The 26,253-nt window shown below is 46.5% G+C and overlaps 1 protein-coding gene across 7 annotated transcripts; it reads left to right on the plus strand.

Moving 5' to 3' along the window:
* The first annotated feature begins 2,638 nt into the window (after positions 1-2,638).
* DNAAF3 (dynein axonemal assembly factor 3) lies at positions 2,639-21,379 on the plus strand. 7 transcript variants are annotated; one of them, XM_082197004.1, is made up of 12 exons: positions 2,639-2,658; positions 7,422-7,505; positions 8,851-8,993; positions 12,289-12,382; positions 12,531-12,688; positions 12,851-13,027; positions 13,163-13,285; positions 14,387-14,509; positions 15,495-15,648; positions 17,574-17,688; positions 20,268-20,342; positions 20,775-21,379. In XM_082197004.1, exons 1-12 carry the CDS (start codon positions 2,652-2,654, stop codon positions 20,968-20,970), a joined length of 1,449 nt encoding a protein of 482 aa, XP_082053130.1. In that variant the 5' UTR covers positions 2,639-2,651; the 3' UTR covers positions 20,971-21,379. The 7 variants fall into 7 exon arrangements, with proteins under 7 accessions (XP_082053130.1, XP_082053129.1, XP_082053134.1 ...); XM_082197003.1 differs by lacking the exon at positions 2,639-2,658 and adding an exon at positions 3,527-3,830; XM_082197008.1 differs by lacking the exon at positions 2,639-2,658 and adding an exon at positions 3,694-3,830 and having other exon boundaries at positions 8,829-8,993.
* Positions 21,380-26,253: the final 4,874 nt, after the last annotated feature.

The raw sequence follows: 26,253 nt of genomic DNA on the forward strand, positions 1-26,253 counted from the left end.
ACTCTTCCAGGTTACCAGAGTTTGTAACCTGAAGCATTTGTAACCTGAGGCATTTGTAACTCAAAGTACCACTGTACATTGAAGTCTTTAAAAAGAAGGCTCTTGTAAAGTATTAACACTTCAGGCCCTGCTTTTAAACGCATCACATTCATTTCATCCAAGACAGGAAATACCTATTAACACTTATTTGTGCAACCCAGGGTAATCTCAGAACTGCTGCTCCAGTGCCAGATTTGTAAGCAGTGAGATTTTATTTTTCTTTAACTAGTACCTTCCTGCAGACGTGCAAAAACCAATCTCCTTCCATGCTTTGGAGAGAGAGTTAAAACATGAAACCAAAAAAAGAAAGAAAACCAACCAACCAACCAACCAACCAACCAATAAAAAGACTAGGCCAAGGTCAGTTGCCCAGCCAAGGGGCATGGTGGCCATTTTGTTGTGTAGTCAATGTGTTTTTGTAGTTGCAGTTCATGGAATTGCACCGCCATCTCCATCCCACTTGGGTTTAGAATATTTACTGCTCTGTTGATCTCCTCAGGTTCACCTTAATTTCAACCCTGCTCCTACATCTCTTTTATTTTCAGTTGTTCGTCAACAACAAGAGATGGCAGTTGCAGAGCCAAGGGGATATATACTGTTTAATATGTCATGCTAGAAGGTGTTCATTTCAGGCTGCTGAACTACCATCTCATTTTCCATTATTTTCCTCATGGTCCATGATAACTGATGAGTGGACAAAGCAATGGCCTTTTAGGAAGGCCAGTGTCGATCTGTTAGTGAGTTCTGTGCTGTGTGTGTCTCACCCACTGTATTCCACTGACAACATAACCTTTTCCTAAGTCCCTGCTAACATCCATCTTCAACAATCTGGCATCAGCGAGCATGTCTGTGCCCAGGTCAACATGCCCATCTATGAAAACAGGCCACCTCCAAGTTTTGAGGGGTTGTGTAATTTGTAACGATTGAAGGGATTGTGTAAAGTGCAGAAGGCTTTGTAACTTTGGTGTGTGTTGTTTCTAATATCCCCTTCAGTCCTCCAAACCACCCATTTAAGTGGTGCCGTCCTCTGAAAGTCACCTCCACTCCCCCTTTTGAAGCCTGTTTTAATATTGATGTATTTGACCAAACAGTACTCTTTGTCTGTTAATAAAGAAGAGATCTCTATATTTCAAATGTGTTGCTTCTCATTGTCTTTGCTTTGGGCTGCAGTGAGGTAGGGGTGCTCGGCTGAGAAACATACAAAAAATCCTGCTGTGTAATGATTTGTGAAGAATTGCTTCTGGTTGGCACCAGCGCCCTTACTGCCGGCGTTCTCAAGGCTGTATAAGAGGCCATTTCATTCCATTAAAGCCAAGAGGTCATTATTATTCCTTATTAAACTCAGGTGAGAGTCATAGACTGGTAGTTGAGGGGAAAGTGGCCACTTCTCATTTCAATTTGATCTACTGAAATTTATCCGTGCTTTAGGTGGTTCTTTGCCTGAAAGACTAAACGCACAGGTAAATAAGTGAATTAAAAACTATCAAAGAAGCCCGGGCCACCTCCAGCTTTTGAGACCCTTAGCTATAACACAGATTGAAATGACATCACCCAAAAATAAAATAAGACACCCAAAATAGAGCGAGTCACATGCAAGCACAGACATGCACACACACACACACACACACACACACACACACACACAAAAATACTTTGCTAGCTGAGGGTGTGTGTCACATTTTGGTCTGATGTGCATAAAAACAAGTTGTGAAACTTATCCGATGCCAGAAAATGCACAAGTGTCTAGTCCCTTTTGAGCCTGAGACCCTAGGCTTAATGGTCCTGCAGACCACCACCACTCCTGGCTGGCTCCTGATGTAGGTTAGAAGAGGAATAGCCAGTGATTTTTTTCTTTTCTAAAAAAAATTTAGGGGTACTCTCATTTTCCTACTCATATTGAAATACTGCCCTTCAATGAGGCCAAACTTAGATTCACAAAATGTTTAGGGGTATGTGTACCCCTGTGCCCCCCCAGAAAAAAGCATTGGGAATAGTTCATTCAGACCCTCCAAGTGTCCTTATTTTCCATGGACAGTCTCGGATTTACAGAAGCTTTCTGATTTGATCCTGGAATGTTGCGCTTTTTCTTAGGACATCCTTATTTTCATCAGAGAAATGTTGGAGGGTATGCTAATTTCATTGGTTTCATTAGTTATTCCTGTGTTGCACTGGACTAAATGCATCCCTGCTTTTTGATGGCCTGAGACTTGGATCTTTTGCCAGAAGGAACACAGCAACAACAGACTTTGTTTCCAAAGTGGCTGCAAGAACATTTAATCTGTCAAGTTATTTATTGTGCACAGAGACTTCCCAATTTAACAGTAATCCCAGCCTGAGGTAAAAGTACATGCAAAGCAAGTTAGAGCCACCTGCCAGAACAGCCTGCGTAAGAACCCAAGGGACAGACCTGCCGACCCCGTACCGCCCAGGCTGCTGCATTAAATATCTTTTGGCCTCAGCAAATCCCTCCCAATCCCAGAGTAAAAAAGGGGCTTTATGATACAAGGATAAAAAAGCTCTTTCATTCCTGGAGATTTAATTTGTTTGAGACAATTAGAGGGAGGAACAAAACAGAATTGGAAAGGAGGGGAAATGGGATGCATGAGGATCAAATGATGGGCAAGTGATGGGAGAGTGGGGGCAGATGGATAAAATGGGTAAAATGCCAAATATACAAAGATAATGTTTAGACCAACCCATTGCTGTGGAGTGGCTCTCTCTGGATACTGTTGGACTCCCACCAACCCCTTTTTTTTTTTGCCAAAGTTGTTGAAATTTTTGGACAAAATTGTTTTTGAGCTTTTTTTTTTTGGAGAAACGGCAAAAACAACATGGGCTGCCATACGTCAGGATTTTCCTGGACATTTGCTCAATTCCTGCCCGGATGCTTCCAACAAGTGAAGCTCTTCCTAGCTTGAAGATACTGGGATGAAAGAAGCTCCAACTTCTGGATATTTGCCAGTCCTGGATATGTTACCCAATAAATGTTTATGAGGCTTCTAGTGGAATGTGATAGTAGACAATAGTGGACAAAATGGAGAACAGCCACTGGTGCCGGCAATGGCAGTGGAAGACAAAGAGCTGGAGAATAGGGATTGGGAGGTTCATGGAGAAAGGCAGTGGATTGCTGTACTTCTGAGGCTTATAAAATTTGAAAAAAAAGTATTTATTGCCACTAATACAGATTGTCGCCATCAGGACAGTGAAATAGTTTAATTATCAGCAATGGTTCAATATCCATATATTGTTGTTTATATCCTACATATGTTCCATTTCAGGATTGATGTGTGCTGTATTTGTTTCCAACGGCATTGTTACGGCATAGCGTCTTCTAAAATAAATATTTTAAACCTCTGTTTTGGCACTGAGGGTCGCTTTTGCAGGCTAGCACGCTCCTGTGCCAATGTGCCATCAGCAGCTTGATTTGCAAGACATTTGCTTTTGCTATATGCAACCCACTCCCGGCAGTTTTATACTTAAGACTTAAGTATAAGGAACCATAATGACTCAGGAACTTCAAGTGGGTAATAACGTTAAAGCCGCAGAGGCAGACCAGGGCAGGTTTTCCCACTTAAACCCAGGAAAATGCAGGCCTGGCATTTTGCCCGCGTCGCTGCAGGCCCCGTTGCCACGGAGACAGCGTCTCCGGTCGCCCCGGGGTCTCCTCCGCCACCTCCCTTCCCTCGCGCACTCATTGGCTGCCAGCCGGGGCACAGCGCGACCGATTGAACGGGGGCCTTGTCCGTCACGGCAACACGAGGAGGAGTGGGGGCGGGACCTCTCGAGGGCAGGTAAAGAGGAGTAGTTTTCCCGGGGCTGCGAAGGAAAGAGGGAGGCATTTCTAGAGCGGGGTGGCTGGGAGGAAGGCTGAGACCAAGCGGGGCGGCGGCGGCGACGACTCCGTTTTTACGGGAAGAGGGTTGAATTCAACCTTATGGAACCGAAGGGAATCGGGCTACCCTGGGTGTGTTTGTGTTGCGTTTGCGGGAAGTGAGGTTGCGGGGGCCGAGCGAGGTTTAGCTACAAGCCCAGCGGTGGCGGAGGAGGATTTGCGTGTGAAGTAAGTTGGAGATTGGCAGCAACAGTCATCGCGAGCTCAAAGAGTTACTGGAGGCATCCCTATACGAAAAAGGAGAAGGGAAAACCAGTGCGCCCCCAAATTAAAATGTTGCTGGACTCCCATCGCCTCTGACCTTTGGTCTCGCTGGCCGAGGCTGATGGGAGTTGGGGGTCCAACAAAACAGCAGGAGAGCTGCAGGTGTCTGTCTAGTCTTCATGATTTGCAACTGGATTTCAGGGTACGTAGGCTGAGACCCTATCTGCCTGCGGACTGTCTTGCCAGAGTGGTGCATGCTCTGGTTATCTCCCGCTTGGACTACTGCAATGCGCTCTACGTGGGGCTACCTTTGAAGGTGACTCGGAAACTACAACTAATCCAGAATGCAGCAGCTAGACTGGTGACTGGGAGCGGCCGCCGAGACCATATAACACCGGTCTTCAAAGACCTGCATTGGCTCCCAGTACGTTTCCGAGCACAATTCAAAGTGTTGGTGCTGACCTTTAAAGCCCTAAACGGCCTCGGTCCAGTATACCTGAAGGAGCGTCTCCACCCCCATCATTCTGCCCGGACGCTGAGGTCCAGCGCCGAGGGCCTTCTGGCGGTTCCCTCATTGCGAGAAGCAAAGCTACAGGGAACCAGGCAGAGGGCCTTCTCGGTAGTGGCGCCCGCCCTGTGGAACGCCCTTCCAGCAGATGTCAAAGCGATAAACAACTACTTGACATTCAGGAGACATCTTAAGGCAGCCCTGTTCAGGGAAGTTTTTAACATATGATATTTTATTGTATTTTCGGTTTTTATGGAAGCCGCCCAGAGTGGCTGGGGAGGCCCAGCCAGATGGGCGGGGTATAAATAAATTATTATTATTATTATTATTATTATTATTATTATTATTATTTTAGGCAGAAGTTTCCCCCAGCTCATGGCGCTGTGGGTTAAACCACAGAGCCTAGGACTTGCCGATCAGTTCGAATCTCCGCCACAGGGTGAACCCCCGTTGCTCGGTCCCTGCTCCTGCCAACCTAGCAGTTTGAAAGCACACAGTGCAAGTAGATAAATAGGTACTGCTCTGGCGGGGAGGTGAACAGCGTTTCCGTGCGCTGCTCTGGTTCGCCAGAAGCGGCTTAGTCATGCTGGCCACATGACCTGGAAGCTATACGCCGGCTCCATCAGCCAATAAAACGAGATGAGCGCCGCAACCCCAGAGTCGGTCACAACTGGACCTAATGGTCAGGGGTCCCTTTACCTTACCTTATCCCCCAGCTCTACTTAGAAATGTTGGGGATTGAACCTGGGACCTTTTGCATGCAAAGCTCAGAACCATACCACTGAGCTATGGTTCCCCACCTAGTCTCACATGGGTACTGAATACCTTTTTAGTAACAGCAGTAGAGAAGAGAAGAATGTAGGCAGGGATTTGTCTCTTATTCTTATACTCTGGAGAAATATCTATCAATCCATTTATGTGTGGTTTTTTAATTGCAATAGCTCATTCCCTGTGGGGTTTTTTTTTTTTTTTAATTACATATTCCAAATAAAGATTCTGCCAAGAGAGAGCTGAATTCTGTAAGATCGTCTTGAACAGGTTAAACCATGCAAAAGTTATTCAGCTGAATAAATAATTTAGCTGTGTTTATTAGGTTGTTATAGGCAAACCTTGTTTGCACCTAATAAAGCCAACAGCAGGCTGGCTTATTTGAGCTGTTGACATTCATGCTGAGTTAAGTGAACTTGCTTCAAGTCCAAATTAGTGCAGTCATATAGTGGGAGCAGGAATGGGGCTTGTGGAATATATGCATGATCACTCAGTAGGAGCTTTGCAAATGAGGGTTGACCTATGAATATGCCCCTTCATTGGCCATTTGGGGCCTTTCAGGACTTTTTAAAGGCAGTACAGCACAATCATGTGTGCCCAGTGGCTTCTTCTCCACATCCATCTTTGAACAGTTATGGCCTCACTGCCATAGTACCTGCTTCTTAGTTTAAAGAACAGTTTGTGATGCAGAACAGTTGTGGTGTTTAAATAAAAATTAAGAGTCTTACCAGACATGTGCAATTCTGTGATCCTTGGCGATTGTAATCCATCCTTGGCTTAGCTTAGCCCTTGAAGCTTGCATTATTTGATCGATTTGTTTTTTGTTTAACTTTTATTTATACATAAATTTCTGAAGTACTAAATCAAGAAAAATCTCAGCTTGTTCTGCATAAAATCAAAGGTTAAAACACAAAAAGGCAGAGATCAGAAGGACATAAAACGTACCAGATGCCATGCTGGAAGCCAGAGTTCAGTTTGGATCATGATTGTGCCTATTCAGTTAGCTAAGCCCCTTCCTTATTTGCTGGATTGAACCAAATAAAGAGTTTGTTAGAAAGTGAAAGGATAATCCCTTCTTTACCAGAAGTCATGATGGGGATTGGACCTGGCATATGGAGTTTGATACCTTCTTCCAGATCATGGAGTATCCTGAGCCCTACTTGAGTGGCATAATGCTCCGCAGCATCACAGGCCGGTCCCTCCTGCTAATCTTGATGCTTCTTGGCGCAGTTCCTTCTCCATTTGATGCAGATTCCTTCCTACCTTTTCCCTGCTCCTCACCAAGTAGCCTTAAGGGACGGGTCTGTACCCCCTGCTCTTGTATGTCTTGTTGTGCCAGTAATGCATCATCTGGAGTGAATTGCTTAGATTTGGGAGCACATGGCTCAATCCTGTGAAATATAGGGAGGGCAAGCAGGTGAGGAATAGAGGGGAGCCTTTTGAAAGTAGGCTTAACGCTCATTTTGGAACATTTGTCATGGCCCCGAGGTGTTAAGAGACAGAAATAAAATTCCAAAGGTCATCCTTTGAGCAGGTCAGGCTATTTTGCAGGGGCAGAAGAATATATGAGATATCTATTTTAATGTTTGATGACATTAGTATTTTGCCCTGTAAGGCAGCCTAGGTAACAATATAGTGCTTTGATTGTTCAAAGTGCTGCACATACTTGTAATCCATAACGTAATCTTAAGGTAGGCCAGTATTATTAATGGAGGGGTTGGGGCTGGCCTAAAGCCATTTTGTTGATGCCGTGGCAAAGGCAAGATTTGATCCTGGTCCATTAGCCTCTTAGCCTGCCACACTTTGGCATCTTTATCACTCCAAATTAAACTGCAGCAGTGATATGTGAAGAGAAGGGGTATGGAGGACAAAGTATGTATGAGGATTTGAGAAAGAAAGTGAGCAGCAGAGAGTGTAAGCAAGGCCTGGTGGGATCCCCCTGAATCCTGATGGTCTCAAATAGTGTGTGTATGTGTGTCTTACTATGTCTTCCTTGTGCTTTCTATGCAGCCATGACAGCAGCAGGAAGCGGCAATGGTTTTGGCACCACAGCTTGGTGGGGCTTTTCTCCAGCACTTGACCTACAGGCCACATGTAGGTACCACTTCTTCCACACATATAACCCCTGCAACTTTGCTTGCCTGCTTTTTTGTGTTTTAAGCAACATCATTATTTTTATTTTTAGTTTGCCTGCTTTATTGTGAACTAGGATCTTCTCGTTCCACAGGTTGCTTGAGGAGTTTGAAACTGCTTCAGCTGATCAAATGCACCCTGTTTTGTTGTAGGCTCAATATTGAGACACAGGTGCCTTCTGAGAGTAGAAGCATCTCTCAATCCAGTGACACCTTCCCGGCTGCTTGCGGGCTTTCAACAGCACTTCTGTGCAGCTACCCAAAAGGCGTATTATTTCCCTGCTGGGGAGATTTGGTTTAAACAGAAAACTTTCAGCCGGTGCTGAAATATATCCAAGGTGTTCCTTCTGTGATTCTGTTGTAATTTGGGGCAGAATCTGAGCTCCTGAGAATGGTAGCTTCTATCTGAACGTTTTAAAAAGCTGAGTTTCTCTATTTCTGGATGTAAAGTTACATTTGAAAATGTTCAGGCAGACAAAAATACTCTAGCTGGACTTTCTGTGACTTTTCTAGGGTCTCTCCTCATAGCTTGCAGCTTTGTTCTTCTGCTTCGGGTGCCTTCAGACATGCATAATTCTAGTGATGAGCCTGCTCTGAGAAGTGCAATTGCCACATTTCAGACACACGTATCAAGTTCAGGGAAGAGCCATTTTTCTTTTTTGCAGCTGAAGCTGAGTTTGCACAGCTCTGGTTAGTTGGCCCTTGCACCAGTCATGAACCCACAGAGCTTTGTTTCTTATCAGCAGAGGTTTAGTGTAGGAAGTCCTTTAAAAATGGAAAAACAAACAGCATCCCTGAAGCATTCAGAACCATGTCACTTATCAAAGAGGCAATGAAGGCGGGGGGGGGGGCAGAGCTTGCCTAACAACCAAAAAAGCCCATCATTATCTTCATACCCTGATTTCCCGACAGGATTGGTTCCCACAGTCATTTTCAATTAAACTTTGTGCATATGAATAATATACTAGGATAGGTCCGACATCTGAAAGCCCTTCATAGAATTGGGTAGAAATAAATGTATATATAAATGGACCCTGCATTGGCTGATTGTAAAGATGTCAACCCACAGAAATAGCTCTCCTATTGAACTGCAGAGCTTTCTAGCTGTTTTCCTTCCCATCAGCCATGTCCATGTTCCTTGCGGCAAATTCCAAAATTTGTAAAAACAAGACTTCAGTGCAGGGTTCTAGTGAACACTAATAAATTCTGTACGTTTATTTTGCACTTTTTAAACAAAATATTTCTAGTAGGAAAGTAGGATTTACCATGGCTGTGCAACATGTAGAGCCATTTCACTTTCCCAACAGGTCTGGAGGCCTCTATGGAACACCTGAAGCTGTCCCAGGATGGTATTCCTGAACTGAACATCCTGCTACTGGGATCAGTAGACGGCCGTCATATCCTCAAGACAATGAGTCAGGCGCACCGGTGGCCACGGCGGAAAATCAATGTGTGTAACTTGCCTCCTGCCACAGATTTCCACGTTGTCTTGAGCTGCTGTTAACTGGACAGCCCTTCCCTATGCCTAGCTAAGCTTTGCATTCCTCTTGCCTAGATAGATCTTACTTGCCTAGATAGATCTTACTTAAAACCTTAAAATTAAATTCTCATTATCTATGCTTGTTTCATACCAGGACAGCAGAATGGGGCAGATTCCAAGGGCTATGAGTTGGGTGGCTTGTCTGCATTTCCTGCTTGAGCAGCATGACTGCAAATGCAGAATCCGATGTCTGTATCTATTTGCTACAATTATATACCACCCATCTGCCAAATTTCTCAAGGTGTTTTAGATTTTTATAATAATAGAACTTCCAAACTAAGAGATGCAATACAAAAGGATACAGCAGCAACCTTGCTGAAGCTATGCAGGCCTAAGTTCTAGTTAGTGTCTGTGCAGGGAGACTAACAGGGAAGCCTGTGCGTATTGTGCCTTGGTTTCTGTGATGGAGGAAAGGCAACTTATCAAGGGTAATAAATAAATGTACCTTTTTTGGGGGGGGGGTAAAATGCATTTCAAAACTGGCAGGACCACCAGGGTTGGATTCAGCTTGGGGGAGGGGGCACCTCTCATCCATTGCTGCTGGCTCCGCCCACAGAATATTACACTGCCAAACAGAGTGGTTCTTGGATTGAGTGCTGAGACACTGAGGTCCAGCTCCGAGGGCCTTCTGGTGGTTCCCTCCCTGCGAGAAGTGAGATTACAGGGAACCAGGCAGAGGGCCTTCTTGGTAGTGGCGCCCACCCTGTGGAATGCCCTCCCATCAGATGTCAAGGAAATAAACAACTATCTGACTTCTAGAAGGCATCTGAAGTCAGCCCTGTTTGATGTTTTCTTGTGCTTTTAATATTCTGTTGGGAGCCGCCCAGAGTGGGCGGGCTATTTGTTGTTGTTGTTGTTGTTGTTGTTGTTACATGCTTGATGTTGACCCTGGAAGGGCAGAGTCATCTCTGTTGGGAAGGACCTTGTCTCTCTTCCTGGGAAGAAGTTCCCATCCTTTTTGCTTTCTTTGCTTTGCGGAAGGAGAGGTTTCTCTGTTGAGCAGGGTCGGAGGAGCTGGCACTCTTGGGTTCCCTTTCCAACGGTGACTCAGGCTGCCCATGTGATGAAGTGATGCTGGCGCTCTGCCCCCTTTCCCAGAAACGTGTGGTGACATTAATTCATTCCTGTCAGTGTGAGGAGCCTGGCAGGGACGCGTTGGCAGCTGCCCATCAACGAGAGCCCCTCAGCTCAGCATGGTCAGCTCAGATGTCCCACGAAGGCCATGGACTGACACGTGTGAGGGAGGTGTGAAGTTCAGGAAGAGCGTGGGGGGGGGGGAAGATGACAATTCACAGAAGCAGCATCAATTCAGCCCCTTCCCCTGTAGCAACTCCTACCAGACAACATTCACCAGCACGTTCCCCTTGTGACCTTCCTTCATCACGAGGAGATGAATCAGCGGCAATGTGTCTCACAGCCAGCAGTTTGGAGTGTCACTTCATAACAAGAGGACTTTTTTGTCATCAAGGAGAGAGGAAGGAATGGGAGTAGGGCTGGGAAAGAAAGTGGAGGGGGGAAATTTTCAGTTTGGGGCTCAGAATTTCTAGGAGCTTTTCTGGCACTCTTGCGTTCCTTGGGATAGCCAGGAGGTGCAGGCTAGGGAGATGGAAGAACTCCTAGAGTCTTTGCAAGGCGAGCCAATTCATTTCAAGCTAGGATGTGGGAAATTCAGGAAGTTGAGCCTGCTGGGATAGAGAAGATCTACTGAGAGAATAACGTACTGTACAGTGGTACCTCGGGTTACATACACTTCAGGTTACATACGCTTCCGGTTACAGACTCCTCTAACCCAGAAATATTACCTCGGGTTAAGAACTTTGCTTCAGGATGAGAACAGAAATTGTGCTTTGGCGGTGCGGCGGCAGCAGGAGGCCCCATTAGCTAAAGTGGTGCTTCAGGTTAAGAACAGTTTCAGGTTAAGAACAGACCTCCGGAACAAATTAAGTACTTAACCCGAGGTACCACTATATTGAGTTAGAGCTGGAGAGTCGGAACCAGGACACCTTGCTATTTATGCGTGTTAGACGATTCCAGTATGCTTCCAGGGACAGTGCTGCCGTTTTCTCGGGATGAGAGCATGCTGGAGATCTATAATACCTCTGTGTAATTTCCTTTAGTTACAAATATGCGGGCAGAACGATCAGTGACCCGCAGGGGAGCAGATCTGCTTTCCTGCATCTCATCCCTTAAGAATGAAGTTGCACTCCAAAGTTTCTTCAGTCAGCTCCCAGCTATCTCTTGCTGTTCTGTTTGCTGACATTTTCTGTTTCTCACACATACCTGCCCTTACCCTCCAGCCCTGATAGGTATCTCATGACAAACCACAGAGAGATTCCCCACCTATCAAGAGACCACCTTCTAGTCATTGGTCCCCATTGATTTAAATCTTAACCAGCCATTCTGGACTGTAATCATCAATCTGCCAAACAGAAGACTGGAGGACTGGCAGGAGTAACATTACATGTATACTGTATATACACTAATGCCTAGGAAGGACAGGACAATAAACTTCTTGTTTCTTGAGGGTGTTTTGGTTAGCTAGCCAGACAGAGAGTTGTTTTGAACTTGAAAGCGCCCTAATTTTCATTGCGACATTTTGGGCGGCTCTAGTTGGCTCCAATAAATTGCCCTGCTGTTACTGTTGGGTTTGATGTGGATAGGCTTTCCTGACTCAGTAAGTTTTCACTCACATTTGGAATATTAGACAAAGCCTTAAGGGTTGAAAGAAAACAGAGGAAACGGTAGAACTTGAATGATGAAAAGCATATTCAAGACAGGGCAGCTCCTTGTCTTCTGTGCAGCTCTGATAGTTAGGATTTCTTGCAGGAAGTGTCCTAGCCTGTCCCACCCCTGCCAAAATCAGGTAGCAGGGCACATGCATTGCAGGCAGAAGGTGGCAGGGACAGAAAAGATGGAGTTTGACTTGAGACTCTGGAGATTGGCTGCTAGAGAATACTAGGCTTGATGGTCCAATAGTCCAACTCACAATTTATGACAGCATCTTAAGATTCATTTTCACAGGACACCTATGGAACTTCAGATTGTTAAGCGTGCCGGGAATTGTAGCTCCATGAGGGGCCAACTACAGTTCCCAGGATTCTTTGGGGGGACGTTATGTGTTTTAGATGTCTAGTATGGCTGTGATCTTGAGGAGAGCTGTTTAAACTAAAGCTTGCCCTCCTAATTGTTTGTCTCCTTTGCTCAGTTCTACGTGCTGGAGAACAATCTGGAAGCCCTGGGTCGGCAGCTGCTGTTTCTGAGTCTGGCTGTGGAGCCTCTAGAGAAGATGGGGCTGCAAGGTGAAGGCAGATGAAATGCTCCCTCGCCATCTCCATTCCTTTCCTGGGTTCCCAGGGCTTCTGGCCCCTTGTTTACTGGGGTCTCCGGGAGGCGGAAGCCTTCTGAATGGTAACAAGCCCTGTCTCTTTTTCCCTACCACCAACCAAGAGAAAAGTGAGACATTCTTGGAGCTGATGGGGAACACACTGCTCCGAGGCCAAACAGCTGCTTATCTGCAGGAGAAGGCAAACCTCTTCATCCGCTATGTCACAGACCCCGATTTCCAGCAAGCTCATCTGCCCCTCGTTGACTTGTCTGCCCTCAAGGTAAAATGCAAGTTAATTCAGCAGGAGCGATGGAGCCATGATTGATGTGCTGTCATTGCCATGATGGGCTCAGCAGGACTCCGGTTATTGTTAGCTGCTATTCCAGAGGATCCTGGAATTACGGCTCTGGTTATTCACTCGCTTTTCCTCTTTGCTGGACAGTTCAAGGAGAGGGACCAGCTGGAGGCCATCTTCAAGTTCTGGCGGAATCCTGACCCGCAGACTTTCCAGATCAAGCAGCTCTGGGATCTGCGACTCCGGCAGTACCTGGGAGCCCGCTATGACTATCGCCGTGGGCTGTGCGACTGGGACCTTAATGTGAAGCTGTATGAACATGGGGTGCGTAACTGAAAAGAAGGCAGTCGTGCTGGGCATACAAACCCATCTGACTCAGCTTGGGGCTGCTGGGTCACAGAGATGGGCTCTGGGGAGTTACCGCCTTTCTACAGTTGTGGCATTTCTTTCCCCTCCTAGGCCAAGGTGATAAACTTCCGTGAGTTTTACCGGTGGCGGGACACAGGCATGGCCTTTGAAATGCGGGAAGCCCCCTACGACATCCCCAACAAGACCTTGGCATCTGGCCGCCTCCTCAGACATGTGAGCCACCTCACTTTCTTGAGACTGGTTGTGCTAGGCCAGGAACTTGGAGGACCTGTCTAAATTTAGTCAGGATCCCTGATTAAATTAGCTGAAGCTTATGCGAGTTAAGAGTCCAGCACACTGGCTACACTTGGGCCTATTTTTGTGGGGTGGCGGGAGAATATAAGCCTATGCTTAGACAGGGTTATCACCCCTTCTGTGCCCCCTTTTATTACCATTTTTAATAATTCCCCTCTTCCTTTAAGGAGCTCTAGTTGGTACAGGATGATTCCCCTTTCCCCTTTATTTTCACAGCAACCCTGTGAGATAGGGTTGAATGTCTATCTCAGAATTGCAAAGCAGGTTTGATGGCTAGGCAGTGATTTGAACCCAAGTATACCCCGTCCAACGCTCTAACCACTGCACAGCACTGCCTCCTGTTACCTCAGCAGCATGGGGGAGCCACACTGTAGCTTCTGTCATCCTTTTGCGATAGCATGGGAAGCAGAGAGGTGTGTGTCCCATCTGCAGCTACCCATTCAGGATTTCTTGAAATGATTTGGTTATTTTAATCTGCTGTTGCAGGTAAGTCTTGGGATGCAGGTTCTAGTTGCAGCAGGTGCAGTCCTACTAAGGGAGTAGGTCAGTTTTTAGTCTGCGCTTTCCTTCTAGGACTAGCACAAAATACATGTTTTCAGTCCTCCTGGATTCTGTGTCCTTTTTCCTCTCCCATCCAGTTTGTGAGCACTGTCATGCAGGATGAAAATCCACCCATAATTCTGTCAGTCTACAGCCATCCTCTAATGAAGTCTTGATTCTTGGGATCCTAATCACAGTTTCCACCTCTTGTCTGCAGTTGTCTCATGCTGCTTAGAACAGAACTTCATTTTATGAGCAAAACACCAGTTCCATGTTTGGGAAAGCTAACCAAGGGAGAATTAGTGGATAGGCAAAGAGGGACTAGCCCTTCTACCTGCCAATTCTTCCCTTTAAATCCTGCCCCCCCCCCTTCCTGGAAATCTTTGTAATTGCTTTTCCCCAGCAGGACTCTTAAATTGGTGGGCTACCAGCTGTGGGCAAAAATGACGTATATACTGATCCAGACTTCTTGCCTCTCAGAAAGGGGAACGAATACCAGCACGGGGATATTGGGGAGACATAGCCACAGGCCCCTACATCATTTTTGGGATTGAGGCAGAAGATCCCAGCCTGCTGAAAACGACCAATGGCATCCCCAGTAAGGTGAGTGTGGCTGCCTTTGTGCCGGGCATCAGAAAAGCAACTGTGGTTTTGCAAGGAGAAGAGGGTTGATAAACAAGAAGACAATAGCTTTCTGAAAGCTGGAGTGAAAATGGATTTCTCTGCTGCCTCCTTCAGCCTTCGCTCCTCGTTGGATACCTTTGCAGCCTTCCGATTGAGCACTGCCCTTTTTGCCTCTTCCTCGTGCCTTAAGAGGGACAGCGTTTCCGTGCGCTGCTCTGGTTCGCCAGAAGCGGCTTAGTCATGCTGGCCACATGACCCGGAAGCTGTACGCCGGCTCCCTCGGCCAATAAAGCGAGATGAGCGCCGCAACCCCAGAGTCAGCCATGACTGGACCTAATGGTCAGGGGTCCCTTTACCCTTTACATCCACCCCTTTCTTGTATACAGACACTCTATATGTATATGTATATGTATATGTATATGTTGATCTGCTTATATGTTTGTTTAGTGCGCTGTTTAACCTGGATTTTCCCTTTCTGCGGAAAATCCAGCAAGTTGATAAGCTTTGAAAACTGTTCCAAGAAAGTGGGGGAAGTAGCTTTGTCACTGACAGAAATGCTGGCCAATCGGCACTGCACAAAGCATGTTTCTCCGGAACTTGCTCATGGAGGGGAGGTTGTTAGTCTATCCCTGGGGTAGTCAACCTTTTTATATCTACTGCCCACTAATGCATCTTTCTTGATGGTAAAATTTCCTTACCGCCCACCAGTGCTTGATGGATGGAGGATTCAGCTTGTGCCGTAGAACCCCCACCGCCCACCTAGAATCCTGAAACGCCCACTAGTGGGCAGTAGGGACCAGGTTGACAACCCCATGTCTATCCCAAAAAAATGCAGAGCATGTATGGCATAAGGAGGATGTAGAGAAGCTAAAAATAAAATGTGGTTCAAGGGACTTGAATTCAAAGACGGGAAAAGAGGGACTCAAATAAAAGCTGATACCGGTCTTCTTCTTTATCTCTACAGAGTGCCCAGGAAATCTCCTTGCACAATGTCACTGCCCTGTTGTATGAACTCAGCTATAACACCCGCTATGACCCATCAGCACCCTCTGAGGAGGAGGGAATTAGTGGCAACTTGCAGGGGGCTGGTGACCATTCCAAGCTGGGTGTTAACGGTGGTGAGTAGTCAACAGGTTGATTGCCCATCATGATTGCCCAGAACCTTGGTCGAGTCAGGCGTGCATCAGCAGGAAAGGGCCACAGACTTGCACAGATAGTTTGGAGCAGACATTTAGAAAGCTCTCCCCCCCCCCCCCGAATCCTGGCTTGTTATGTTGTCTGGAGCAAGAATCATGGCTTCTTAAGCTGGCTTATTAAACCAGAGTTATAAATCACAACCCCTTGCCTGGGTGCCTTGGCCAGCTGAGTTCTGGGGAAAGTGAAACTTTAAAAACTGCTGAAGTAGAAGAGGGGAGGGGGCATGTGAGCCTGAGGCTTGTGGTGGTTTGTTCCTGCCCTGTGCATGTCTCTCCAGAACATGGTTTCATCTGACATACAAACTGACTCAGGCAGTGCTCTCGGTTTAAGGGACTTTGAAGGGTCTTTTCCATTACTCTCTTGGGCCAGAGGGTTCTGCAATACGCCAGTGAGTGATGGCTTGTTGGCTTGACTCGATTTTGATCTTCCCTCCTTCCCAAGAGTTCAGGGCTAGTTACAAAATGTTTATACGATTCACTGACCCTTAAAAGCCTCGCAGTCTTGCAGCATCAGATTAATAGGCCCAGGGGAGAAGAGCGGGTGAGCAAACAGATTAATACAGCATAAAGTGTTGAGGGAGACCTTTCCAGATGTTCCAGCAGCAGGCCTCATCTACGCCAGTTCTTTGGAGCAAGAGCAGTTTGAGCGGCCACTTGGGAGTAAGAGGGTCAACATCAGTGGGATTAGAACTTTCCCCTTCCAATTCCTCATGGAGCACTTTAAACCATAGACTTACAGTATGCAGTTTCACAACCCTTCTTGTTTTCTGAGGAGGCGGCCAAATGTATGTTTTGCATATAGAAACTCCCAGATTCAGTCCCGGCCATCTGCGGTGGAAAGGCTATCAGGTAGCTGAGCTAAGAAGACTTATCTGAGTCTTTGGAGAGCCACTGCCCATCAGAATAGGCAGTGCTGAGTTAGATGGACCAGTGGCCTGACTGTATAAAGCAAGTTCATATGTGCTTGTGCCTACATATCTCTAAATCACTGGTTTTTTAAAAATGGAAGATGCTGTGTGTGTGTGTGTGTTTGTGTGTAGATACCGTATTTTGCGCCCCATAGGACGCTCCGGCCCATAGGACGCACCTAGTTTTTTTGGGGGGAAATAAAGAAAAAAAAATTATTTCCCCCCCAGGTGCGGGGCTGGAAGAACCAGGTCAGGGAACAGTGGGAAGGCACGCTCTGCCTCCCCGCTGTCCCCCGAGCTTGTGGGGCTGGCGATGGGGAGAAGTGCGCTGATCCCGGGACGGCAGGCAGCTCTGTGCGGCCACTGGGAGCGGGGCGGAGCTTCACCCCCGGCTCCCGGTGGCCGCGCAGAGCTGCGCTGGTCCCAGGACTGCAGGCAGCTCTGCGCCGCCATCCGGAGCGGGGCGGAGCTTCGCCCCCGGCTCCGGGTGGCCGTGCAGAGCTGCGCTGAGCTGGGGACTGCAGGCAGCTCTGCGCAACCCTTGGAGCGGGTCTCCCGAGGGTTGCGCAGAGCTTCCTGAAGCCTGGAGAGCGAGAGGGGTCAGTACGCACCGACCCCTCTCGCTCTCCAGGCTTCAGCGAAAGCCTGCATTCGCCCCATAGGACGCACACACATTTCCCCTTCATTTTTGGAGGGTATTCTAGATAGATCAAAATAACAAATGCATTTTGAGACTATTACCCTCCAATATCTTGGACCGCTTGTCTCTATTTCTGTACTCTCTGCTGAGTTGCAGAAAAAAATTCTCTGTTTCTAGCCACATTCCCTGTCCACAAAATATATATCTGCTCCTTTCCCTGCCTTCTGCTGCGTTGGCCCTGTTGTTTCTCAGCCTGGCTTTTTCTCTCTCCCCTGTGCGGTGCGTATCCTGTGCCGCAGGCCCTCCTTCCGTAGAAGATGCCAGAGTCTGCTTCTTGCCTCTCAACTGCCTGCCTGAGCTCCACCACAAAGGCAAATACCAACAGCTCTTCAATCTCATATTCCTCTCTTGCAGGTAGGAATGGGCGGAGGGCACGGGGCTGCTGGGTTGGAGGCACAGGGAAGAGAATATTGCAGGAGTCTGGACTCTTGGGTTCCCTGCCAAGAAGTAGGAAGCAGCTAATTGGGTTGGGAGGCAGGACATGGTTTATCTAGTTGCAAGGAGGTTGGCCTGTCTAGACTGGTGACATCATCAAAGCTTATAATTCCCTCACTTTGAATACAAGCCTGTCCAGCTCATAGGGTTGTAGCCCACCCATTGAAATGAATGGACCTAAGCTAGTTGTGACCATTAATTTCAGTGGAGGTACGTTGAGCAGAACTAGCACTGGATGCAGTCTAATATAGTGCAGTCTAATATGGGACGCGGGTGGCGCTGTGGGTTAAAGCCTCAGCGCCTAGGGCTTGCCGATCGAAAGGTCGGCAGTTCGAATCCCCGCGGCGGGGTGCGCTCCCGTCGTTAGGTCCCAGCGCCTGCCAACCTAGCAGTTCGAAAGCACCCCCGGGTGCAAGTAGATAAATAGATAAGTAGATAAATAGATAAGTAGATAAATAGGTACCGCTTACCAGCGGGAAGGTAAACGGCGTTCCGTGTGCTGCGCTGGCTCGCCAGATGCAGCTTTGTCACGCTGGCCACGTGACCCGGAAGTGTCTCCGGACAGCGCTGGCCCCCGGCCAATAGATGTGAGATGGGCGCACAAACCCCAGAGTCTGTCAAGACTGGCCCGCTCGGGCAGGGGTACCTTTACCTTTACCTTTAATATAGTGCTTGGCTGCTGTGTAGCAAATGGAGTGCCATTTCCCCCAAAGGTACTTCCCAGTTTAGAACACACAACAAGATTTTTGCGAGGGTCTGTGCATCCCGGGTCAGCATTTAGCAGGCCAGCCACCTATGGTTGGTTCACACACAAAAGGTATCTAATATTAGCCCTTTACCATTGATGGGACTTGCTCATTTCTGTGAGTTAGTGACCAGGCCACACAACCAGGTTTGGGGAGTTTCTTCTGCATTGAGGCCAGCTCTCTTAGGGCGCTACCAATTGACCTCTTCTTTATGGAGCCTTCATGCTGATTTGCTTGTGGCGAGGTTAGGTGACGTTGCATCAAAGCAAGTGTTATCCCACACTGAGAGCCAGTGTGGTGTAGTGGTTAAGAGCGGTGGACTCATAATCTGGTGACCCAGGTTCGCGTCCCCGCTCCTCCACATGCAGCTGCTGGGTGACCTTGGGCTACTCACACTTCTCTGAAGTTTCTCAGCCTCACTCACCTCACAGACAAAATAAAAAAATTCCTTCCAGTAGCACCTTAAAGACCAACTAAGTTAGTTCTTGGTATGAGCTTTCGTGTGCATGCACACTTCTTCAGATACACTGAAACAGAAGTTGCCAGATCCTTCTATATAGTGAGAAGATGGGGAGGGGTATTACTCAGAAGGGTGGTGGGAATGGGAGATTGGCAGATAGCTGAGATGAGCCTGTTGACGACTCTTAACGACTGCAATAGGTCTTACAGGAAAAGGCAAGGGGTGAGAAAGTGAAAAATGGCTTAGTCATGTACAATGAGATAAGAATCCAATGTCTTTGTTCATACCAGGTCTCTCCATGGTTTTGAGTTTGGTAATGAGTTGCAATTCAGCAGCTTCTCTTTCCAGTCTATTTCTGAAATTCCTTTGTAGTAAAACAGCTACTTTGAGATCTTGTATAGGATGTCCTGGGAGACTGAAGTGTTCTCCTACTGGTTTCTCTGTTTTGTGATTCTTGATGTCAGATTTATGTCCGTTTATTCTTTGGCGTAAGGTTTGGCCTGTTTGTCCAATATAGAGAGCTGAAGGGCACTGTTGGCATTTGATGGCATACACAATGTTAGACATAGAGTGTTTGTTGTGTGGGAGGAAGGGAAAGGAAAGGAGATTGTTAGCCGCTTTGAGACTTCTTAGGGTAGTGATAAAGCAGGATATCAAATCCGAACTCCTCCCCTTCTGTCACTTTCTTTATCACTTTTTTTTTTTGTCTTTTGGGGAAATGGGCTTCTTCCTCAAGAGCTCCCAATCAGTTATAATTGCGCCACCTGAATTTGCCACCTGAAAATAGCAGCCGTCTGGAAGTCTCTGTGGGCTGTCTCCAGTCTGTCACTGCTTTGCAGAAGGGATCAAGCACACATTGGCACTTGAGGTTAGCGCCTTTAAGGTGGATCAGAGGGCTCTGTTGCCCTAGCACTACAAGTTCACTTTTTATTTTTAAAAATGAACTTCTTGCAGTCTGGAAAGTGACAAGGAAATGCACTGGAAAACGTGGGATGGATAAATGATTCATGCAAAGACATATAAACACCCCACAAACAAATGAAGATGAATGCTCATTGTAATATGATCACCCTGCAAATAAATCAGAATGATGGCTAAGCAAAAAGACTGGGTATAAGCTAATCGCCTACGTTTTGTCGAATGAAGTACATGCCATTAAAACTCACCATTACTTAGTTAATTCCAAATTGTGTAGAGGGCAGTTTGCCATCACTAGACTGGACAGCAAAGTTGGTGGGTCCTCAGTCTCTTATCTCTACGGTCACCACTTCCTCCTTGCTTGTCTTTTGTAGCATGGTGCATGTCCTAAAACCAAATGTCAACCTGATTGCAGCCCCGAAAGCCACTCTTATTGTTGAGCTGACAAAGTGAGTATTCTTTTCTGCATCCTCTCTTGGGAAGCTGGCCCACTATGGATGTGTGCACATTTGTTCATTAGAGCACATTGGAAGTCACAGTTTTTCCTGGTACTATATCTTCCTCTAGCTGTTCACATCAGCACAGCTTCAATAGTGTCAGATTCATTTCAGTTTGTGTGCACATCAGGGGATGTTAATAGGGGTTGCTAGCCAATTGGGAGATTTGGGAGTACTAAAATAAACTACCGAGAGTGATCCAGTGGGGTGAATTGGTTCCTTCTGAATGGAGCAGGCTGGGTACAGACAAGGGCCAGAACCGCCTTGGGAGGGGTGTGGGGCCTAATTAAACAGAGCAGCTCATTAGCCAGGGTTTTTAATGGGATCCAGGACCCCTGGGTTCCCTACACCCCTTACTCATCTGTCCACTTGTTCTTTTCACAGCTTCCTGCCTGACCTCCACAAAGAGCAGGTCTCTGTGTTCTCCTCTCGAGTAGCCAAACAAGTGGCTGAGGCAGGATTTGTTCCAGTCGAAGCAGCAGACAAGAGACCCTTCTCCTTGTTCCAGCATGGGCATCAGGAGGCTGGAGAGATCTGTAATGAGTTCCCTGCGCTCGAGATGACAGCACCCGGTCCCTGAGGTCCCCCCTCTGTATCCTGGTTTCCTTTATAACCATTATTTTTAAAAGAAAAATATTGTTTCAGATGGGAGTTTCTTGTGGAATTGGTACAGCTCAGTCACGCAAGCTTTTCTTTTCTTTTCTACATTTAACCTTGCTGTGGAAAATCCAAGAAGTAAAAACGATGCATTATGCATGCACAGTCACTGCTGATATAGAAGCTCATCAGTGTTTGGGGTTTTTTTTGTGGGCCAGTTGTCATGTGTGTAGTGGCATTTCAGCGGTTGCTTTCGGGGACGCCTGCTTTCGTTTGCTCCTTAGCTGAGCTGTTTTGTTTCCAGCAACTCCCCAATATCAGAAAAGTTCGTTTCTGCCCATTGCTGTGTCCTGGTGGGACTTTTGATATAAAAAATAAAAAAAAAATTTAAAGGGTTGTCTTGCACAAGTCCTCTTTATCAGAATTTCGATGCTGCTGAGGTCTGTGAGGCTGGGGGGAGGCGTTTAAAGATGAAACGTCAGAAAATAACAGTCCTAGCCTGTGAAATTTTCCCTGGCTGAGGGGAACAGCTATCTCAGTTTTTGCTTGTTTCTTTGGTCCCCTGGCACCTAATTTTTTTTACTGTTGCTGGCTTAGTTGTGGAGTCAAGTGGAGAACTGAAGATGCTTGATTGTGCTACCTTTATTTGTCCTAAAGAGATCACCATACTTCCATATATCGAAAATCCTGTAATAGGGACCAGTCCAAGGTGCCAGAGATCCCCTGGAGGGAGGGGTAAACTCTGTCCTCCCCCATTCAGTTACTCACAAACAAGGCAACAAAATATCCTTAAAGTAGTGACTGGTGGTGGGCAGGTGGGACATAGGGGACAGAGCTGGTGTTTCTTTGCAAACAAGAAAGGAGCCAGGGCAAAAAAGAACAAATACAACTTTGTAATCTGACATTCAGGGTTTGTAGGCAAATCTTAGGTAGGCGTGATCTCGGTGGAGGACCATGCTCGAAAGGAAGCGCATGGAGAATTCTAGGTGTGTTTACTCAGAGTAAGTCCCACTGAGTTCATTGACACTTAACGGTAAAGGTAAAGTGACCCCTGACCATTAGGTCCAGTCGTGGCCGACTCTGGGGTTGCAGCGCTCATCTCGCTTTATTGGCCGAGGGAGCTGGCGTACAGCTTCCGGGTCGTGTGGCCAGCATGACTAAGCTGCTTCTGGCGAACCAGAGCAGCACACAGAAACACTGTTTACCTTCCCGTCGGAGCAGTACCTATTTATCTACTTGCACTTTGATGTGCTTTCGAACTGCTAGGTGGGCAGGAGCAAGGACCGAGCAACGGGAGCTCACCCCGTCATAGGGATTCGAACCACCGACCTTCTGATCGGCAAGTCCTAGACTCTGTGGCTTAACCCACAGTACCACCCGCGTCCCTCATTGACACTTAGACCCATGTTAATCTGTGTAGGATCGCAGGTGTAGATTGTGACTTGCTGTGTGACTTGGCTGTGGAATTAACTCCGCCCTTCCCAGCCAATCAGACAGTGAAGGATGGAGGGCAGCAGACAAAGTTGTACTTTGGGGACTTATTTTTTTATTCATCGGAGGCAGAATTTATATGTGCACGCTTTAGCTTATGCATAGGCATAGAGAGTGTTGTAACCAAGAGAGAGAGATAGCGTTCTCTCAATCTTGGTCTCATCAGCACCCAGAAGAGAGCAGCACTGTGCCTCTGGTTCCTCTTTCTGCCTACACTTCGTACTAGGTGGGAACCTGCGGTCCTCTGACTGTTGTTCAACTCCCATCAACCCCACCCAGTATGGTAAATGGTGATGGGTTTTGAAGCTGGAAGCTTCTTAAGGGTTCCTCAGTGAGAAGACGACGTTTCCATGCGCTCTGGCTTCCGTCACGGTGTCCCATTGCGCCAGAAGCAGTTTAGTGTTGCTGGCCACATGACCCAGAAAACCGGTCTGTAGACAAACGCTGGCTTCCTCAGCCTGGAAGCAGAGATGAGTGTCGCACCCCATAGTTTAATTTGACTGGACTTAACCATCCAGGAGTCCTTTACCTTTACCTTTTACCCAGTGAGAAGACCTGCTGTGGTGGATAATGGATGCGCTTTGCAGGAAGACAAGTAGCCCACCACCACTTCCAATCTTCACCTACAATGCACAGCCACATAGCAGTGTTGTGTGTTTTCTATAGAGTGCATTCTTATTTCCCATGGAGTGACAGTGAAGTTTCATCAGATCTGGACAGGGTGATGTGTAAGCAGCTAAGTTACATAACCTTTATAAATACTCCCTAGAATCCCTGCTTATGTTTTGGTAAATGGTTTTGTATTGATCAAAAGGGTTCATTTAATTTTAATGGTTAAAAGCAACAACTACTTCACAGAATCCTTTGCAACATGTCAGAGTTCTGAGGCAGGTAAGTCTTTTTTTTAAATAATTTTTATTAACAGGCCAATCACATCACATTATCACATTGGTTCCAAATTATACAGCCAAATTTTAAATTTTGTTGTGGGTACCCATACATCAAGCTCAGCTCAATTCCAAAACAGCATCACTTATCTTACTGCATTAATTAGACAGTTCTCTCCAGTTTGATCCGGAAAGTCCTTTGTTACTTCTTTTCTCTTCTTGTTGTTATCATAAATTCCTTTCTTTGCAATCTCTGATGATTTTCACAAGCAGGGTAACAGCTGGCATTCTATGTGGATTTTGTACTTTTCCAAAAATCATATCGATCCGGGACAGCCTCTGTACAACGCTTCCATAAACAAAGTTAATCTCCGATCTGTCCTTTATTTTTCTCAGGCTTACCAAATAACAAATGAGTCTGGGGGTTCTGTCAGGTCAAACTTACATTCCAACATTCCTTCTCTTTCAAACAATCCTGATTCTCCTCCCCCAGTCCTTCTTCCTTGGTAAACCTGTCATGGCGAGACGCCATTTTTTAACTGCGTCATAAAAATTTCTTCCTTTCTCACCGTTCTGCAGTCTTCTTTCCTGATACTCTGTCCCACATAGTTCTTAAAATCCTGCCTATGATTCATAGAAACGCGACGATCTTGTTTCTATCTGGGGTGAAGGGTTATTAATATCACATCATGCAAAGAAAAAAAGAGTTTTTTCCTCCTCCCCCCCCCCCCTTCGTTCCAAACATACAGTCTCCTTATGGTGATTCATCAGAAGATTTACTTATCCATCCGTCACTCCTGGTCGCAGAGATCCATTAATCAGCAGTCTTATCTTCGAGCTTTACTTGATGTATGTGCTTTCAGCTTCGTTTCAAATCGTATGTTTCCAATTATAATTCCAGCTGAAGCAACCAGCACGCGCTAATTGGAATTGGCGTCAGGAAGGCCTGACTTCACCGAGGGCCTTTTGCCAAGTGTTCGGCACCCCCATCACTCGTTTCAGGGGGTGCATTGTGAACACCGCTGGCAGGGCAGTTCTCCTCCACATCCTGGAGGAGTTCAGGAAGGCTACATACTTCCCATAGTAGCCCCTTAGTACCTCGTATGGGTCAGAGAGATGTTATTGTCGGCCATCTTCCAGCGTGCCACCTGGTGGCCCCCGAGGCAGGTAAATCAATATTAGAAAGGTTCTCTGGATGCAGAAAGTTTTGTGAAAACACTGCTGTAAGTGGCATGCTAGCATTCTGTTCATTACCGTATTTTTCGCTCTATAACACGCACCCGACCATAACACGCACGTAGTTTCTAGAGGAGGAAAATCCGTAGGTATGCCACCCGTAGGCATTCCCTCCATAACACGCACAGACATTTCCCCTTACTTTTTAGGAGGAAAAAAGTGAGTGTTATGGTGCAAAAAATATGGTAAATAAATAGTGAAAGGTGTGTCTCCAGCCCACGCATTAAGATCTTCAACTGAGGCCCTTCTCCAAATGCCAGTGCTTGCTAAAGTGCATTACACTTGGAGAGAGAGAGCCTTTCAGTGGATGGGCTCCTGACTTTGGAACACCCTAAAGATGTTCAGCTAGCATTAACATTATAGCCTTTTTGGCACTGAGCCAAGACTTCCTTGCTTGCCCAGGTATTTTTAAAAGTTACAAGTGTCTGTGGTTTGCTTTATAGTTTTAGCTCTGTGTGTTTTTGTTTCTTTTGTCTTAGGACGTATTATGTTTTGCTTTTATTGTATTTTATTGCTGCTATCGTATGTTGCCTTAGGAACCGACTGGATGGACAATTCAATTCAGAATTATTATTTTTTTAAAACAACATCTTTAGCCTTCCTGGTCCAAAATTCTCAGGCTGGGTTGCAATCTTACTAACTCGGTATAAATCTTAAGGTCCTGGTTTAAACAAAAAGTAACAAAACTATAACAGAGGAGCCCACTCTAAATGAGTCATGATGGACAGACTTTTTTGAGATATCTTTATCCTGCACCTTTCTCCAAGAAGCTCAGGGCTGTATGTGTTGCCCTCACCATTTATACTTGCCATAATTCTGTGTGGTAGATTAGGCTAAAAGAGGGGTCACTGGACGATTTTATCATGCCAGCTGTAAGGAACCAAGTGCCAGCTTTTGCAATCTTTCAAAATGGTACAACTTCATACACAGAAGAACTCTTGGTGATCTCTTCCTACATGCTGCCCTGAGATTTTTGGATAAAGGTGCAAGATTCCAGACTGTTTGCAGTGTTAAGATGCTGCACAACAGCTATTAACAAAACATGTATCATTTCTGCTCAACCTTTAACTCCAGAATTGTCTCATGCACAGGTGAAGCTGCTGCTCTTTTTAGCAGACTTCTTCATGGAGAGTTCAGGCTTGGCACAAGGAGTCATTCACACTCCTAGATAAATGCTCACAGTCAACCTGTTCCCAAACACAGCTCTCTTTGTGATGTTCATCTCCAATGCTTGGATTGCATTCTCTCTCTCTCTCTCTCTCTCTCTCTCTCTCTCTCTCTCTCACACACACACACACACACACACACACACAAACAAATGATTGTAAGTGTACAGCAGGGGTGGGGAACCTTTTTCACCCTGAGGGCCACATTTTGTTCTGGGCAATGTTCTAAGGGCCACATAGCAGTGAATGGTCGTGCAAGGTACTTTGCAAGTCCTATGTTCAGACGCTCCCAAGCCAAGGTTTATAGGTTGGAGGAAGGATTGAACCTGAGGCAGCCCTTTCCTTGGGGGCTCAGTCTGCCAAAGACGACGGACATCCCTTTCCCTTTCCCTGCCCCTTCTCCTGTGAGTGTCTGGTGCCACTTCTTATCAGAGGAATGCATTCCGTTCCCCTTCTTCCCTAAAAGGCTTTCCTGATGCTGAGCTG

The sequence above is a fragment of the Podarcis vaucheri genome (genome assembly GCF_965113315.1).
Source record: "Podarcis vaucheri genome assembly, chromosome: 13".
Classification (NCBI taxonomy): Eukaryota; Metazoa; Chordata; class Lepidosauria; order Squamata; family Lacertidae; genus Podarcis; species Podarcis vaucheri.

What these genes read in the sequence shown, in the direction of transcription:
- DNAAF3 (XM_082197003.1), top strand. Translation starts at nt 3,542, where the DNA reads ATGACTCAGGAACTTCAAGTGGGTAATAACGTTAAAGCCGCAGAGGCA. An exon ending in GGCCACGGCGGAAAATCAAT is followed by an intron (nt 8,994 to 12,288) that starts GTGTGTAACTTG and finishes TCCTTTGCTCAG; the next exon opens with TTCTACGTGCTGGAGAACAA. An exon ending in CTTATTGTTGAGCTGACAAA is followed by an intron (nt 20,343 to 20,774) that starts GTGAGTATTCTT and finishes TTCTTTTCACAG; the next exon opens with CTTCCTGCCTGACCTCCACA.